The sequence below is a fragment of the Dunckerocampus dactyliophorus genome, chromosome 3 (assembly GCF_027744805.1).
Source record: "Dunckerocampus dactyliophorus isolate RoL2022-P2 chromosome 3, RoL_Ddac_1.1, whole genome shotgun sequence".
Taxonomy (NCBI): Eukaryota; Metazoa; Chordata; class Actinopteri; order Syngnathiformes; family Syngnathidae; genus Dunckerocampus; species Dunckerocampus dactyliophorus.
Genome location: NC_072821.1, coordinates 30,022,111 through 30,042,011, shown reverse-complemented (window position 1 = coordinate 30,042,011; position 19,901 = coordinate 30,022,111). Strand labels below are relative to the sequence as shown.

The window sequence follows — 19,901 nt, the reverse complement described above, 5'->3', positions numbered from 1 at the left end:
TAAATTATGATTCTTTTCAATTTGCATGACACAAAATTCAGTAAAAAAGAAAGCACTGTTTTTGGAAGCAGTGTTTTTGGACGAAATTTGTATGTTGGCCATTTTTTAGGTAGCGGTTTGGGCACCGTTAATGCAACATCACCATTTCAACAAAATCAATATCATATAATATGTAAATAATAGTGGTGTCACGAGACACCCGACTCACGAGACGAGACAATGCACAAGATTGGGTCCACGAGAATGAGACGACACAAGATTTTAACATAAATTTTAGTACGATGAAAAAATGATTGTACAAACACGTTTTTATTTCACAAAGTCACATAACAATGCAGGCGCGTTTTGAAATATTTATTGCCCTACAAATTGATGCTAAACAAAATTACTGTCAGCATTTTTTAGACCATGCGTGGGTTTTCTCCGGGTACTTCGGAAGATTGTGTCCAAGCTCTGCCTTCTTGGTTTTGTCGCTGGTCATGGGCTGGGTTGCATTGTGGAGAGGTTTTTGCAGCTTTCAGATACACACTACATTGCACGGCGGTACAGACGGGGCATTCCACTCGGATACTTCATCTTTGCTGACAGCTTGTATTTAATTACCGAATAATTGCATGACACAAGAAACACTTCCTGCCTTTCATTTTTAATGCACACTCCTACTCGTTAAATATAGCAACCATGTCGCTATATTGTCAACACGGATCTCCTCTATGTATGAGGTGTGTTATGAAATTATGATTGCCACAGTACCATTATTAATGTTGATGGTGATTAATGGTAACGTTGATTAAGTGTGCAGACAAGTCCGAACATCTACATGTTTTGATCGGACAAATCTTAAGTAACTTTGTTCAAATGTAGAATAGCCTCTGCTTGGACATTAACACGGCGCTGCAGCTGTTCAACTCCGATGGAAAAATCAGCCACACGTCACCCGCTGACGCTGGGAACACCAGGTAGGTTGGATTGCAAGGTTTAAAGTGTCCATAAGGCACCTAAGGTGCACTGCCACTTCCATGTTATCACGTTTCAATCTTGTGTGACATGCATAGTAAATAATACCCAACCCTACATAGTAGCACAGGAAAAAAGGCAATAAGAATAAGATCGGATGTGGGAAGTTGAGCCAAGAAACATTGCTTTGTGATAATGCCAATCATGAAGAGAAGTCCAGAAGGTGAAAACATTTCTAGACCTATGAGAGTAAAGCAAAGGATGGCTTTTACTCATTCTCCTCTTCTACTGTACTCAAGTACAGTGCAACTTTGAGAAAGAAGTGCATGAACAAGGACAAATGTGATGTTCATGGGGGACGTAGCATGGCGTGATACGTTCATTAGCTTGCCCTCAGAGGAAATCAGAGCACAGCTGAGTTAGCAGGGCAATGCAGCACTTAGCTTTGTGGACCACAGCCTGGGGAGACGCAAAGAGACGGGCAGAGACACATGCAGCTCATGGATTGGAGAAAAGGGAGCCACGTGTCATCGCATGGCCTTCGGAACTTCTAGCATCGCTCCTTGACTTTACCACCCTGCTTCACACAAAACTACCGACACACTATGCCCTATCAGTCAATGTCCCGCCTCCACCAACACTCAGCCTCCAGTCATTCAACTTACAGCTCCTCTCCTCGGTGGCCTTGGCGGGGATCTCCTCCACACAGTCGGCTGGAAACCAGCCCATCTGGCCGTGGGTGCTACCCTCCCAGAAGCCCCCTTCTCCAATGCTCAGAACTGGGACGAGGGAAAAGGAGGGGGGAGGTGAAAAGGACATTAGTTTCCACAACAAAACAATAACACTTCATTATGAATAGGATATTCTCTAGTACAAATTCTTCAAGACCATATTACCCAACTCTAACTGGCCTATAAAATACCTGCTATAGATCAGAATATGATTATGCAGTAGTGCAAATGGGTAGCTACTTGATAATATTGCAACTTAATCTTACAATTGAGCTACAAAAAGCTTGCCTCAACTCACAGGACATCTTTGTAACCACAATTTGTAACCACAATTCAAGGCTGGAGATTGAATATACAACACTTCCCTTTGTCAGGGGTGTCCAAACTTTTTCCAGCGAGGGCCACATACTGAAAAATGAAAGGATGCAAGGGCCACTTGGATTTTTTGTAAAGTAACACATGTACAGGTAGATATGCTAAGAAGCTACAGCATACATAGTGCAAGAAAAAACTACATTTCACCTTTGTAATACAGGTGAAATGCTACTAAAAATTGTTTTTTCCACAATAATACCAGTTTATTCTTGGAAAATTAAAATTGCGGCTTTTGTTCTTCATTCGATTATGACTTGTTTCCTTAATATTTAACTTTATTCCCGTAAAATTACAGCTGTTTTTTTCCATTTTTTTTCATTTTCCAACTATTTCATTTCAGCTTTCCTCTTTCCAAGTTTATTCTCATAAAATTGTAACTTTTTTTCTCATTACAAAACTTTTTTTTTCTCTTAATATTTTGACTTTTCTAAAATTTCCGCGCTTGATTTTTTAAAATAATTTTCCAAATATTTCGACTTTCTTGTATATTTTCTTCTCTTGATATTTAAACATGTTATACGTTTTCCCCGAACCTAAACTTCCAAAAATTACAACATTATTCATTGTTTTTGACAATAAAACTTTTTTCTTGAATATTTCAACTTCATGCTACTAACATGACATTTTTCCTCATACTGTGACTTTATTCTTGTCAACTGATGGCTTCATTTCCTTGCTAGATGACAACTCTTCTAATTGGCCACTCTAAACAACTCTAAATTACTTTGATTGATTTTCCCATTTTTGCTGCTGCTGTTGTTTTTTTTTAATTAAGTTTCCTTGTTAAATTATATTTTTAGACTGTGCTGCGTGCCGATAAAATCACAGCCGAGGGCCCCCGGGCTGCACTTTGGACAACCCTGCCCTATGTATTACAACAACATTACAACAGTCCCTCACTTATCTGTATTTCTTCATTCCCACTGCTAGTATTTGGATATTATGCTCATAATAAATATAGTAATCCATCAATTATTGCGGTTAATTGGTTCCAAACCCGACTGTGATGGGTGTATTTCCGCAAAGTAGGATTCATTATTTATAAATGGAGCATTTTCCTCTACAGAGCATAGAAAACCTATTCACAACCTTCTAAATATGGTTTTTAACATTATTAGACATGAAAGAACACCGAATAGTCACCTTTACACTCGTATTCCCCAATATAGTGGACATAATAACAGAAAGTAACGTTGAGGCTTTAGAGTTGAGTTTTAGCTCGGCGTGGGTTACGGCTGCAACAGTAGCGCATGTTAGGGATTATTGTGCCTGTTGTGAGCTCATTCAAACCTGCAATAAAAGCCTGTTGTTCCGCCGATCAAGTCTGGTGATTGTGTGTCTTACATTACAGTAACATTACTGACACCTAGTGACCAATGTAGAATACTACACATCATCACAACATTATGAATGCGTCTTCTGAATGCCTTAAATTGGTATTTTACTTCATTTAGCCATTTTTATGCTTGAAAATGCTTCATATAGGCAAAGAATACGTAACACTTGCTTAAATATGCATATTTGTGACTAATAATAGACCATATTGAACCACAAAACAGCATGATTCATTAATTAAAGTGGCGAGAGATTACTGTACATAGTTACTCATACATTTCCTTTTGCATACTTGCTGTTTTGGGGAAGCCATCAAGTAAGTTGAGGTCCTTGTTTTCAAATAATATCATGGCCAAGGGCGAGTTGATTTAGAGTTAAGTGATCAAAACGAAAATGTAGTGCAGGTGGTCCTCCGTTTACGAGATTCTGTGTTTACAAACGTGCTCCCATAAATTGATGAAAAACGTAATTTTGGTGTCAACTCGCTCGAGAACTAGTTACAGGGTGCTCCCGTGGAGCATCCCTTTTAACTTTTTGGAATTCATGATGTCTCCCAAGCAGCAGTGCACCAAAGAAAGAGAAAGCAATCACCATGGAAGTGAAAATGAACATCATAAAAAGCTCAGAGAGAAGAGTCACGCCCGCCAATACTAGCCGCTCTTTTGGTCCCTACCGTCATTAAACATAAAGATTAATGAATGCTAATGAAGGCTAGAGGCGTCATGGATTCTGTGCGCTGTTACAAAAAGATCTGGGAGAAGAGGAGGTTATCCTTCCCGACTAGGGACAATATTTGATGAAGGTAAGACAACCATCAAGATAAAAGTAAGGAGTTGTTCTCTTTTTATTACCTTCATGTCATGCTTGTAGTTCATCTTTTTTAATGACTGTGTTTTATATGTACTTCATGTGTTTTTTGTGCGGTGTGAGTGACTTTGGAGTTCATTTAGGTCAAGGCTGTCTAAAGTGTGGCCCTGGGGACATTTCTGGCTTGCAGCTGTTTTTTTTTTTTTTATTGGCCCACGGCTCATGCTAAAAATATAATTTAACAAGAAAAGAAAAGAAAACAAAACAAAAATTTAAAATCTAAAGTAATTTTACAAGAAGTAAATAAAGACTATTGAGAGAAAAAAAAGTGTCTAATTAGAAAAAGTTGTAATTTTACGAGAAAAAATTGCAATATGAGGAAAAATAACATCATTTTAGCAGCACTGTGTTGAAATATTAAAGAAAAAAGATGTTATTTTTTTTAAAAGTCAAAACACGAACACAACACAACAACAAATGAAGTTGGAATTTTTGGGAAATTAGGTTGCAAAAAGAATTAGAATATTATGAGAAAAAAATTGAATTATCATGGTAATAAAGTCATAATTACAAGAAGAAAAAAAAACAACAGCAGAAATGAAATATATTAAGAGAAAAAAAGTTGTATTCTAAGAAGAAAAAAGGCACAATTTGACAAGAACAAACCCATAATATTATTAAAAGTTGTAATACTATGAGAAACAGCAAAATTGAGTTGTCATTATTGGACAACTAGTTTGAGGGAAAGTTATAATATTATGGGAATAAAGTCAAATAAAGAAGAAAGTTAAAATAGTTGGAAAAAATAACAAAACAACAACAGTAAAATAGGAAAAAAAAAGAGCAAAGACCAAAGTTCACACTCATAATACACATTTTCATCTCTATCACAAAGCTGACATGCATTTTATTTTTTACACATATTTAACTTCTTGGCATAGCGTGGCCTTGCATCCTGTCATTTTTCAGTATGTGGCCCCCTTGGAAAAAGTTTCGACACCCCTCACCTAGGTTTATGTTGTGACTTACACCAGAACACGACTTACATGACAGTCTAAGAACGGAACTTGTTCGTAAGCTGTACGGTGGTCGTTCCTTTTGGAAGTGAATGGAAATCCTACAAAATGCTTGTAGAAGAGGATCGAGAGGTGACTGTCAACTCACGCCACAAAACAAACACTAACAGTAATTCAAAGGCGTACCTTTGACTCGATCATTCTTGTAGAGGCTGATCTCTCCTTCAGCCTGGGCCGTGTAAGGACGAGCCACCACAAAGTGTCTCCCCGGGACGGCGCTGTACAGCTTCCTTCTGCTGCCGACTGCCTCTCCATGATTGCCGGGACTAAAGATGATAGAAAACACCACTGTGGCTACGGTGCCTTCAATCACAAATGACTTTGTTGAACGCACACTCACATTCACACTTTATTTAGCGTCTTCAAAAACCGATCACCTGCGGAAATGAGTTACTAACTCAAAGTTAGAAGTAATGTAAGCCAGATGTAGTCACCGACATTTTTTTTTGTGATACTAGCTCTTATAGTGCCTGCCAAACAAATGTAAATCCCCATTGAAGGCCCGGGTACCAAATGCAAGGCACGCTACTACATAATATACACTTCACATGTTTACATCAGTGATGTTGAAGTCGTGTACTTGCACCCCAAAAACCAAACTATTAACTCCACAGACCGCTCTGTCTCACCATTGTTGCATCAAGATCTGTTGTGTGGCTTGGAGATGTGACGTTTAATTCTTTAGCGTACAGTGTGGCGTGTCTTGTCGTGTTACTGATACACAGCGTGAGTCCAACTGTCTTGTATTTTGTTGTTAGCAGCTTGCTAACACATGGAAACCCGAAGTGGAAGTCACCTCCGTTGCCAGTCTGTGATGTCAACAGCGGTCGGAGGCTTTCTTTCTTTGCTAACTACATGCTAAGTCTCAAAAATGCTAACACAAAACACGTTTGAAAAGTTTTACAATTATAGTTTTACATACATAAAACAATTCCAAACACGTAAATAATGAATGAAAGGGACAAATGAACATTTAAGGTTACTTTTACCTTCACTGAAGACCCGAGACGAAGACACGATGTGGCAGCAACATCAACACCGACACCATATTCGCGTTTTGCTATAAGTAACGTTTGTCTGAAACGTTACGGAGCCATGTGTGAATTGTGAATAAAGTTTTCATTCTTATAGTATTTCTTAATAATTAATCATTTATTTGAATTGTTTAATTATTTTACTTTTTTTATTGTTTAAAACACCATTTTCAGAAAAATTTTATATGATTTGGCCTCTTGTCTTTTCTGTTGTTGTATATTAGCTTGGCTCAAGATATTTCAGGGTTTAAAATAAATAAATAAATAAATAACTTAAATTAATAATTGAATTATTAATGTATTTAAAATGGCCGCACGGTGGCCTAGTGGTTAGCATGTTGGCCACACGGTCAGGAGATCGGGAAGACCTGTGTCTATACGTCCCCTGCGATTGGCTGGCGACCAGTTCAGGGTGGACCCCGCCTCTTGCCCGAAGTCAGCTGGGATAGGCCGCAACCCTAGTGAGGATAAGCGGCATAGAAAATGGATGGATGTATTTAAACGAGGGATTTCCGATATTGGCTTTTTTGCCGATAACCAATATGCCGATATTGTCCAACTCTCAATTTCCAATTCCAATATCAATATATCGATACCGATATGTATAACAGAACTGGATTTACAGTATTAACTTATTATGTATTATATAACTATGTACTATTATTATTTATTATGTATTATTGCATGTATTATTTCTTTATTCTTATTCTATTTTCTTATTTTTATCTTTATTTTTTATCTTATCTTGCCTTAGTTGTTTTATTTTGTGATTAAGTTCAGTATGTCATTTTCGCAGAGCTGCTGGAAAACTACTTTTTATCTCCTGTCGTGGAATGAGCGGCGGACGTTCAAGCACATTTTTATGTGCCATGAGAGCGACATCCTGCATCAGTGTGTCTACCCATTGATATCGAGGCAGCAGAGCCCTTCAGGGAGAGCAGCTTGTTTGTGCTTCACTCAATGGCTAACGGCTAACGTCCCAGATGATAATGTGGGGAGCTAGTCGACTTCAGGACAGTCAGAGTGGACATGGACACGGGTGCCTGTGGGAAGCGTAAAGCAGGCGGGCTTGCACTGTATATGTGAACAAACTATGATGCCATCCTGGCCATGTGAACATTAAAATATCCATCTTTGCATCATTTTTTCAAATATCGGTTTTCATTATTGGGAAAAAACCCGACACCGTTATCTACCTATATCACATTTTTATGCCAATATCGGGCCAATAATATCGGGGGACTGATATCATCGGACATCCCTAATTTTAATTAATAATTTATAAAATTAATAACTTCATTATGTTTTGTATTCTGTTATGCTAATGACATGAAATACACTACTTTCAAATATATAATAATACACAGGTGAATTTGCACAAAGTATGAGTATCAGATTGGTATCGCCAATGCCAACCTGAATTTTAGTCAGTATCAGATCGGAAACTAAATCAGTTGTATCGCACATCACAACTTGAATTCAGTAGTGTTTCTCACGTTTTTTTAATCAAAATGCTGGCACTTGCAACTTTCTTTGGCTCCATTTTGAGATATTTTGAGATAATGAAAAGAAAAGCACAGACTCGAGGTGAGAAACACTATGGAATTCAAAAAATAACTGCAGAAATAACAAAACACGGAGGTGTCCGTGTTGATCTCGCTGCCACATCGTGTCTTTGGCAACATTCGCATCTTCAGTGAAGGTAAAAGTAACCTTAAATGATCCTGCATCCCTTTCATTCATCATTTATATGCCTTCTGCATGTAGGGCTAAAATTGTAAAACTATAAAAACGTGTGTTGTGTTAACATCTTTGGCTATCTGGAATGGATTCATTGGATTCACATGATTTCTCATGGGAACAATAGATTTGGTTAGAGTACATTTTGGTTAGAGTATGACCTTCTGGAACGTATTACTGATGCAAACCAAGGTTCCACTGTATTATTTTATGAATGTGCTCATCCTTATGCTAACATCAACCTGCCCAGGGACTGGACATGGAAATTAGCTAGAATGTCACATATTAGCATGTCAAATGTTCATTAATATGTATTGACCCGTACAAATAAGTCAAATGTAAATGTAAATAATCTCATTATCTGTAAAAAACATAACATTAATTCTGCATAATGAACACACAAACACATGCACATCGTACACGTCAGCTTCATTGTGCCTGATATTAGCTACGAACGCAATGGCTTCTGGGTAGGAAATTAAACTCTTGCAACCTCTCAGGACATTCCTGTGACACTGGAGACATTTGTGAAATTAGGACTGCCCTCTGAACCTCTACTTTTTTCCCATTTATACGTGGATTCAGGTTATTTTAGTTACATAAATGCCAAATTGGTCAGGTCCCCTGTGTACTGTAACTATGATGATAATATTTAGGACAGAAATAGTGCTGCTTAGTGGAGTACATGTGATATTGCAGCGCCACTTAGTGGTCAATCGTCACAACAACACAACATATGAAGTTCTACACCTGACACTCGCTCACTGTATCACTTTTAGCCACAAAAATAGAATGATATGAGTTGCAATGTGAGCCAATATATCAAATAACCACATTTTATTTAAAAAAAAACATATTTTTAAAGTCCCTGGCAACAAAAAAGATCATTCACAGTAAATACACTTGCTTATTCACATTCCTAAAGTGTCCAATGAATGAAAAACAATTAAAAATGAAATCTGAAGGCGTAAGAACACTTTATATCATTTATATGATTTTAAAACAATAAAGACAAAGTCTCCTTCTGGGCTTCGGCAGAACGACATCAAGCCTTGAGGAGTCCACAGCCGAGGCAGGTGAACGACATGAGAATGAAGAAGAAATGAAGAGCATGAGCGGTGGAGATAAGAACTGATTTTTTTTCCTAGCAAGTGGGTCACCTTGTCCTGCAAAATGCCTTTCTTGTCAAAAGTGGGCCTTTGGAGAGCTAACCCCATTCAAATGCAAGCGTGAGAGTGCTTGCACTTTTTCTGAACCAATTGCAGGCAGAAAGGCAACTAGAAAATACAGCAAGGTGTAATGCTGCACTGACATTCCAGCACATGCACGCTTTGATTGATGGGGAAAATACCCAACTGTAAATAATAGAATTATCACGACAGGATGTGTTCAATGTCATTTGAAAACTTGAACTTTTACCCTCTACCTGTGAGAATCCAGATACTGGGCTTGAACAGGATAAGCCGTAACGTAATGGACAGATCAGAGTCTTTCATAATCACGACAACATCCATCCACTCATCCATCTTCTTCCGCTTATCCGAGGTCGGGTCGCGGCCTAAGCAGCCTAAGCGGGGAAGCCCAGACTTCCCTCTCCCCGGCTACTCTGTCCAGCTCCTCCCGGCGGATCCAGAGGCGTTCTCGGGCTAGTTGAGAGACACAGACCCTCCAACATGTCCTGGGCCTTCCCCAAGGCTACCAGGGAGGCATCCTGACCAGATGCCCGAGCCACCTCGTTTGGCTCCTCTAAAAAGCTGTTCTACTCCGAGTTTCTCCCGAACAACAGTGACAGTATCTCTAAGGGAGAGCCCAGCCACCCTAGGAAGAAAACTCCTGAATCCGAGACTCAACTATGATCACTATCATTTTAAGATGATTATATGATGATGTGATTACATGATTAGAAATATATTCATAAATAATTAGCATTTAACTAACCCATACGAACCCACTCCCATTTTCCTAAGAGGAAATGATGGGGCAATACCACATAGTGGACTGCATTTATGATGTTTTTTTTCTAAAATACTCCTAATTCATGTCAAATATGTGTGATACCATCGTCACATTTGCCATTCAGCATTCATGATACCGCAAATAATAATTTTAAAAAAATTCTCTCAAAATAGGCGTTTTTTCCCGCATAAAAACAAGTCGGTAGCGATTTATAAAAATGTGATAATTCATCATAAAATGTACAGCATGTACATACCACTCTTAAAATGATACAATGTGACCACAATCACGTTTTTTCGTCAAGCTTTGAGATGTTGCACCTTGTTCGGTGGTCCTTGAATGCACCAGAGGTGTGACTGGCCTCAAAGATTGTAGTGATGTGAACACAAGCTAATATATTAGCATAAGTCCATACTGGAATTACAACAGGCAAGCAGTGTGAATTATGTAGACGCAGCTCGGAGAAACCCATCCTCTAGACCAGTGACCCCCAACCCCCGGGCCCGGAACCGGCCGTGGGTCATTTGGTACCGGGCCGGATAGAAAGAAAAAATAATTTCCGTGATGTTTTATTTTGAAAAATTGCCGGATTCTCTCTGTTACATCCGTCTCACTTGACGCATGTCCATTGGGCGTGTGCTAACTTTATCTCATGCCGCACAGATAGACTACTACTGTATTTTTACCATTTTTCTTTCACCTCATATTTGGTGTCAAATGCTGATACTATGTGGGAATGCATAAAGGTAAGTTTTGATGACTTATTGAGTGCTAATGTGCACATTTGTCTCAAGTTAATTCATGCTAGCACACTGCCTTTTACCACACACGTCAAACAGCGATGTAATAATTTATCTGGAAAAACTCCAGAGATAAGATAAATTTGACCCATCCCCCACCCGCGGTTCGCGGGAGATTGGTGGGAACACAAGCTGGTCCGTGGGTCAAAAAAGGTTGGGGACCACTGCTCTAAACTGCTAGCCTCTGGCGCAGGACTATCTAAAGTGCGGCCCAGGGGCCATTCGCGGCCAGCAGCTTGTTTGTCATTGTAGCACACTGTAGAAATTCAATTAAACAACCCCGCCACCAAAGAAACCCCCCAAAAACAGACACAATGGGTAAAAAAAGAGCAAAAGGTGGAATGTAGTTTGGAAAAGTGAAATGTTACGATACTAATAATTGATAATAATGCACTTTGTCACTGATAACACAAAGTTTTGTCTTTAAATACATTAAATACATTTATTTTTTCATCTTCTAAAAAAATAAAAAATATCAAAATGGCCCGAGCACCTTTGAATTTTTGGTATGCGGTCCCACCTGGAAAAAGTTTGAACACCCCTGCTCTAGCACTAGCCTGACCAGGCTAAAGGTTAATCGTGCCTCCGATTCCATCTTTCCATGGATCATTTTACACATTTTATACTATATTATATTTAAATACTATATTTATACTATATTTACGGCCCGGATTATGTCACGAGTAAACAATTGCAATTGAAGAGAGAAAGGGAGGTTTCAGGAGCTGAATTGAATATAATAATTACTGCAGTCACTTTTATTTCAAATGCGTCAACATAAAGCTAGCCGGAGGGCGAGTCAAAAGTATACGTTTTTATGGTCGTATCCATTACTCGCAGCTTTTCCTCATTCACTGGTGGTGAGAAGCGGGGATCTACTGTATGTTATATTTGGGCATTCATGGAAAATGTATTCCTTATTTAAAAATAACTCAACTTGGAAGTCGTTTTTGCTTAGCACCATGAATGTACTTTGAATTGAACAAAATCAAATACTGTATATTACTTCCAAATAATTGAAACAGTGACATTTATTGATATTGTGCCAAATACGCTCCTCACACTTGGCCTGTCTCCCTCCCTCTGTAACTGGGTGTTTAACTTTCTCACAGGCAGACCCCAGTCAGTCAGAGTCCACAACCGCACATCCAGCTCAAGAATTGTGAGCACTGGGACCCCACAGGGGTGTGTGCTGAGTCCACTCCTCTACACGCTCTTCACCTACGATTGCGTGGCCTCCCAGAACAACACCAGCATCATTAAATTTGCAGATGACACTACAGTCATCGGACTGATCACTGGTGGTGTTGAAACATCATACAGAAGAGAGGTGGCGGACCTCATAGCTTGGTGTCGTGATAACAATCTCCTTCTCAATACAGATAAGACTAAAGAGATGATCATCGACCCAAGAACAAGGGAAAAGGAGCTGCATCGACCCCTGTTTATTGGTGAGACTGAGGTGGAGAGGGTGAAAACCTTCAAGTTCCTTGGCACACACATCAGCGAGGACCTCACCTGGTCTCACAACACCCAACAAATTATGAAGAAGTCCCAAAGGAGACTGTACTTCCTGAGAAGACTGAGGAAATTTGGCATGTCCACCACAATCCTGAGTTGCTTCTACAGATGCACTATCGAAAGTGTCCTTACCGCCTCCATCACTGTTTGGTACGGTAACTGTACAACACGTGATAGGAAGGCACTCCAGCGGGTGATCAAGACCTCACAGAACATTGTTGGGGCAGCCCTCCCCTCACTGCAAGACATTTATACATCTAGAGTCCTACGCAGAACACACAACCTCATCAAGGACAGCACACATCCACAACACTCATTATTCACACTTCTACCGTCAGGCAGACGCTACAGGAGTTTGAAGTCCAGGACCACAAGGCTGGCAAACAGCTTTTACCCACAGGCCATCAGGCTCCTCAACGAAGCACTCGCACACGCCGCACGCAACACACGCACACTCTCATAGCACTTTATTTATTTATTTATTTGTATTATTTACTTGTATTAATGTCTCTTCTGTTGTTGTTGCTTAATTTATTGGTATATATGTTTATGTGTTTATGTTTCTTATGTTCTTATTCTTTCATTTGTTTTCTTTCTTTTCTTGGGAGAATGAACAGAATAAGATTTTCATTGCATGGTATAACTGCTGTTGTACTATGCACATGACAATAAAACTCTCTTGAATCTCTTGAATCTTGAAATACGTGACGTCAGGCTTTCCATAGCAATTTTAATGCTAAAAACACGCTGTGATGCAGTCGAGCCAGCACCTTCACAAACGTTTACCTGACACGCTGCAATTTTGGGGAAGCCATTTCCTGGGATAGTCACACGACTGTCACATGACAACCACTCCTAAATGTTTCATGAACATGACTTAGGTACTTAATGAGTTCAAGTCAAGCACAAAGCTGTATAGGGTCCATTTTCGGACGTTTAAAGCAGGGATGCCCAAAGTTTTTCCACTAAGGGCCACAGACTGAAAACGGAAGGATTCAAGGGCCGCTTTAATGTTTTGTAGATGTACATATTCGATATAAATTTCAAGAAAAAAACTGCTTCTCAGCTTTGTGATTTAGGTGAAAAAAAGGTATTTTCCAAATATTTCAACTTTCTTTTAAAATAATCTTCGTAAATTTTAACATTAAAACCTTTTCCACAATCTAAAAAAAGTTTTATTTTATTTTGTTTTGTTTGTTTCTCATAACATTATGACTTTTTTACAAATAATGCAGTTTTTCTTCTTCAAATCTATGCTAGTAAAATTCAGTTTTTCCTCATCATATTTTAGTTTATTCTCAATATTTATTCTGGGCTTTTTTTTTTCCAACAATTTCAATTTTCTACTTGTGAGTTATGACATTATTCCCATTATATTTTGATTTTATTCTCATGACATTTGTGTCTCTTAACATTATGACTTTTTACAAATAATACAGTTTTTCTTTAATATTTGTAAAATTACGTCAGATGTTTTCCATTTTTGCTGGTGGGCTTATATTTTGATTTTATTCTCATGACATCTGTTTCTCATATCATTACGGCTTTAAAAAAACTTTAATATTTAAATTTTATTCTGCTAAAATGACGTTACTTTTCCCCATAATTTCGTGACATTATTCTCGTAAAATTACGAGAATACATTTTTGCTGGTGGTTTTTTTTTTAATTCTCTTGTTAAATTATATTTTTAGAATGTGTGGCGAGCCAATAAAAAAAAAATGCCGTGTGCTGCAAAAGGGATAGCCCTCATTTATAGTACTGGTGACATGCAACAGCACGGGTTAGTACGGGATAATAATTTCCTCTTTTAAATTTTGCACACCTTGCATTAACATGTATAATACATACAAAAAGAACATTTAAAATATAGTAGGAGTGCATGTACTGTACTTTGGACAAACAGCAAAAATCCATCATCCATTGCTCTTTGGTGTTGTTTGAACACACCAGGAGAAACATTCCCCACTGAGCTGCTTCTGTTTCAGATGAAACTCAATTTGGCGTACAGGGTCAGCAGGTAGTGGCTAGATGAAGAAACCATCAGCCATTCTTTCTGCAATTTCCCAGGTGGCTTTGAGGTGCTAATTAACACAGTGTTGATTAATACCAACTGTGCATAATTTGTTCTATTATTGGCCGACGACTAGAGACAAGGAGTGAAAGAGACCAGAAATGTGGAGAGTAGATGGTGAAGGAAAAAGACACCAGCGACAGCACGTCAGGTTGCACACGAAACACACATGGGGGAGACAGAGACAGAATCTGCAGTCACACCAGCGATGTTAATATGGGTGCAAAATAATGCACACAAAATTCTTCCTGCATTCCCAGGGACATATTCAACATCCACACACATGCATCATCCCAATTGTGTCATGTTTTGGGACCACAACAAATCCAGACCTTCTTTTGATTATTTTAACTTTACATTTTGATCTTGTGAAGTCGCAAAATGAAGTCATTTATGTGGTCAGCGAATTTTGATAAAACTAATAAAACTGGCAGGAAAACCATAAAAACTCACATTCGGAAGCATTCGTGGCTGTGCAATTTCACAGATTTTTGGTCCAAAATATATATTTGCTTTTTTTCCCCACAGATATAGGCTAATTAACTCTAATTAAGTAATCATTTATAAATATGTGCTAATACAGGTAAATATATGTAGCACTTTTTAAAAAGCCCACCATTTTTACATGTTTATGTCTTTCTGCTTCACGAATAACGTTTTTTCATCAAGCTTTGAGATTTCACACTTTGTTCAGCAGTCCTTGAACGCGGCATAGTTGCTGTGAGACGAAAAAGTAAAACTTATATGACTCCCATTGCATCATTTTACATTAGTAGGATTAGGATACAAATTTACTGTTTGTAATTTGTTAATTAGTTTCAGAAGTGAATTAAGTACGATTCCTTATTTAAAAATTGGAATATTTGTGTAGTTTACGACTTTCTAAATATGGTTTGTAACATTATTAGAGCTCTCTAGACATGAAATAACACCCCTATAGTCGGGGGTTCCAAGTTGAGTTTTAGCTTGGTGTGGGTTACGGCTGCACCAGTAGCCCGTGTTTTTAATCAGGATTTTCATTAGGGATCATTGGGCCTGTGGTGAGATCATTCAAACCTAAAAAAAAAACAAAAAACGGTTGTTTCTGACAATCACGTCTGGTGCTTGTAACATGACTGACATCTAGTGGCCAGTGTAGAATACTACACATGCCTTATATTTGTATTTTCCTTTCTGTAATTTTGCCATTTTTATGCTTGAAAATGCTTAATTTTTTTTTAGCAAAAATATGTAACATTTGCTTATATATGCATATTTTCTGACTAATAATAGGCCGTATTCAACCACAAAACAGCATCATTTATTCATATATTTTTGAAAAACCACGATCAGAGTGAAGCTGCAAAATTTGAAGCACAGAGTGGCGAGGGATTACTGTACATGTATGTCCCAATATATATACAGTATATGGCCATGAATTCTAAATAGAGTTCTATCAAGTAATGTACATATTCACATATATGAATATAGACAAATATGCAGATGTGTATCTATATTATATGGATAGTTATGAATGTACAGACTAAATTATATGGATACATATGAATATACAAACAACTGTGAATACATAGATAGATATAGAGTTATAGAGTTCAGATTTACATACGGGTAGAGTATGTGGAGAATATAACTATACAGGAATATACAGAGATGTATGGATAGATTATGAATATACAGACTCGGTGATATAATATGGATAATTACAAGTATACAGACTAAATGTATAGACAGATATGCTACTATGGGTATATGATGAGGAGTGGGGTGTGGGAGTGAGAGTTTAAAAGTGAGACAGCTCTGGTTTTGGTCTTGAAGCACCTGCCTGAGGGCAAAAGAGTAAACAGATCGTCAGTCGGGTGTGTGAAGTCCTTGAGGATGCTCTGGGCTCGACGTTTCCTCTCAACATCCTCAATGGCTGGTAGTGGAGATTTTATGATCTCATGGGTGGTTTTCACCACCCGCTGAAGAGCTTTGCGGTCTGCCACAGTGCAGTTTCCGTATCAGACTGTGACACAGCTGGTCAGGATGCTCTCTGTTGCACAGTGGAAGAAGTTGAGGACAGACGGTGCATCATCAGTGACCTCGAGAAAAAAAGGCCGTCTTGACCAGGCTGGAGGAGTTGGTGGACCAAGAAAGGTTCTCCAATAAATGGATCCGCAGGAACACTCTTTCCACAGCCATCCATGGATGCAGATTAGACTGTGCTGTCTTCTCCTATTCTTCATGAAGTCCACAATGAGCTCCTGATGGTCTTTACTGTTGGCTGCACACGGTGAACTGGGAGTACAGTCGTCACTCACTACATTGTGATTTAAACATCGCTCCCTCACTCTAATTAAAAAAATGAATGAATGAATAAATAATCACTGTTTCATGGTTGACTATGGCCCATTATTATTAAAAAAATATTGAAAGACAAGTCATATGTAGTATTCTGGTCACTAGGCATTGTTACATTGATGAGACATTACATTACATTACCTTAACACTTCATGTAGTCAGCCATGGCATGGCCGACATGATTGCGTGAAAGGAAGTTCCTACATTCCGTGTGGAAGTGGTAAGTTTTTGGTTTCTTACTTTGTCCTTCTTTCCCACTCCATTTGCAACACTTTCTTATGTTTAGAATAAATAAAGTGGAGGTCTAAGACTTTAATAATGGTAAAAATTGTATTTAGAAAGTCATAAACAGGTTTTCTCTGCTCTAATTACCAAAATATAAAATGTATTATTATGGAATCCTACAGTACTTGGTGGAAAGTCACTTATTGTGGTCAGGTCTGCAACCAATTCACTGTGAGGGACGACTCTATGAGAATTTTAAAATACTGAATCTTTTGGCGCTGAATTTTAAAACACATATTTTAGGAAACAGAACTTTTAAACTCCGTATTTTAATAAAGTGAATTTAAAAACATGCATTTTGCTTACAAATTTTTATTCAATGAAACTGTCAAATCAGTTCAAAAAATTCAAACACCAAAAATTGAGTTATATAAATAAAAAAAAAAAGCTTTGGTAATATAAAAAAATAAAAATCATTAAAACCAAGTATTGTATTAGTATTTTACAAATCACAACACAGCTAGAGGTCAACTATTTTTCTTGCTACATGAGAGTTCTTTTATTTCTGCTGGTAAAAATTGCGTTGTGTACTGATTATGTCATATCTACTGCTCCGTGGAACAATGTTTATGCCTGCTATCGTCACATTTTCTTTATCACCACATCTCACCAGGAAGCTGTTGCCATGACACCGCATGACTGACTGACAGTGTGAGTGGCAGCGTTTGTGTCAGTGTGAGGGAGTGAGTGTACACTGCATTGTGTACAAGTGTGGGCTCAAATGTGCATGAGTGCTGCATCCAGCAAACACCATGTCAAGTAGACACATGGGTGTAAACATGGGTGGGTGAATGTTTGGGAGGGCGGGACTATTGGAGGACGGGTGAATGTGAGAAATTAGCGGCTGACTGGGCAAAAGTAGAAGGTTCTCATTATTTTTTCATATTATTATTAGGTCATAACCTATTTGTATCATATATTTTTGTATTTAGAAATTTGTCCCAGCTGTTCATTCATTATATCTCGTATCAAGATTGGAAAATTCTAAATAAAACAATGTCTTTATGCTTCATCGGTCATGCTTTTTCTTCAAGCATTGAAATTTTGCACTTTGTTCGGCGGCCCTTGAATGCACCATCGTTCTGTTGTTTGGCTATGGAACGTAGTTGTTTGGCTACGGAAGCACAAGCTTCGACTGTCAATCCGGCCTCAAAACTTGCAGCAATGAGAACACAAGTTAACAGATGATTGTAAATCGTTACTGGAATTTCAACAGGCAAGCAGTATTGATTATGCAGATGCGGCTTCTCTGACAGCTAGCCTCTAGCACTAGCCAAAGGCGACAACGTGACACCGATTCCATCTGTTCATGCATCATCTTACTCATTAGTGGTGAGTGCCGATACATCATATACAGTATATATATACAGTCTATATATATACAGTATACACATATACACACACATATATATAGTGTATATATACTTTTATATATACATATATATATATATATACATATATATACAGTATATACTGTATATATATATATATATATATATATATATATATATATATATATATATATATTGTGTATATATGAGAGAAGGGAAGTGTTCCTGCAGCTTGAACTAATCGATGCGTTATCACAGCCAGTAGATCAGAAAGCGCAGGAGAAGGCGTTCAGGGAGGTGGGCTTTATGCGCTCTGAATAAGACGTATACAGACAGGAAATAATGTTGTACAGGCTGACCAATCACAGCCTTAACAGTCCACGTCACCGCATCGTGGGGATTTTTGGGACGTGAACGTGAAACTGAAACAGGTGAAAATGCAACAAAATGCATACTGGAGAGCAACGAAGCGTACAAGCGTAGGAAAAATACGTACTAAAATTGGCAGGTCTGCTCAGCTTACTCTGTGTTTATTGATGTTTAATTTCGCAATTGACCAGAAGATGTCCAAAATGTAAGGGTGGGAAACCACTTTTTGTTGCCACCAAAGATTTTAGTGAAGGAGGCCAAACGACATGATAGTCACATACTCTAGGAGAAGTATCCTCTCTGCCCCTCCTTGCATCCACCCTAAACCCTTCCTGCTTATTCTTCTGTCTTCATCAAAAGCCTCCTCCTCATTGCTCTTATTTTCATCCTGTCTTTATTTTACTCTTGTACTTTCACATCTTCTCTATAATGTACAGTTTATCTCCCGCCCCTCTATGACTTTGTACAGAGAGTGGGTAGTGTTGGTGCTCACAGTGCCTCCAAATGAGTCCATCTGCCAAGGAGAAGGAGGAGGAGGAGGAGGAGGAGGAGGAGGAGACAGAGGGCAATGAGCATGTGTCTTAATCGGGATTGACAGTTACATCGCTCCAAGATAAACACCCGTCACACTTTAATCCTTCGCTGATCACATGCTCTCACTCATGCTCTCAATCATGCCACAGATTGTGCAGGGATACAAACAAATATACCGTTCTCGTTATTAATCCGTTCCAAAACGTCAGACAAAAACTGAAATATATGAAAACCGAAGAATTGTTTCCAGTAGGAAATAATGTAAGTTCAATGAATCTGTTCCAGGCACCCAAAAATGTTAACGAAATATAAATTTCATACATTTCATTTTGCTATATCGCGGTTCGAATAACACTCTATACTGCAGTTAAAAAAAAAATACATTGAATAAAAAAAGTAAATAAATGATCACTATTTTGTGATCGCATATGGTTTATTCCATCCAATCCGTTTTCCATGCCGCTTATCCTAATTAGGATCGTGGGGGTATGCTGGAGCCAAGAGAGGCAGGGTACACCCTGGACTGGTCGCCAGCCAATCGCAGGGCACATCTAGACAAACAACCATTCACACTCACATTCATACCTTTGGACAATTTAGAGTCGCCAATTAATTAAGCTAACATGCACGTTTTTGG

At 38.3% G+C, this 19,901-nt stretch overlaps 1 protein-coding gene across 5 annotated transcripts in view; it reads right to left on the bottom strand.

Annotated features, from left to right (window-relative positions):
- The window catches only part of LOC129178829 (SH3 and multiple ankyrin repeat domains protein 2-like), a 324,991-nt gene that overhangs the window by 127,764 nt on the left and 177,326 nt on the right, over window positions 1-19,901 (bottom strand). For all 5 annotated transcript variants that reach the window (XM_054771420.1, XM_054771421.1, XM_054771422.1 and 2 more), the window contains exons 12-13: window positions 5,408-5,547; window positions 1,623-1,736 (exon numbers count right to left, since the gene is read on the bottom strand). In XM_054771420.1, the coding sequence (XP_054627395.1) occupies window positions 1,623-1,736; window positions 5,408-5,547 (254 nt within the window). The remainder of the gene's footprint in view (window positions 1-1,622; window positions 1,737-5,407; window positions 5,548-19,901) is intronic.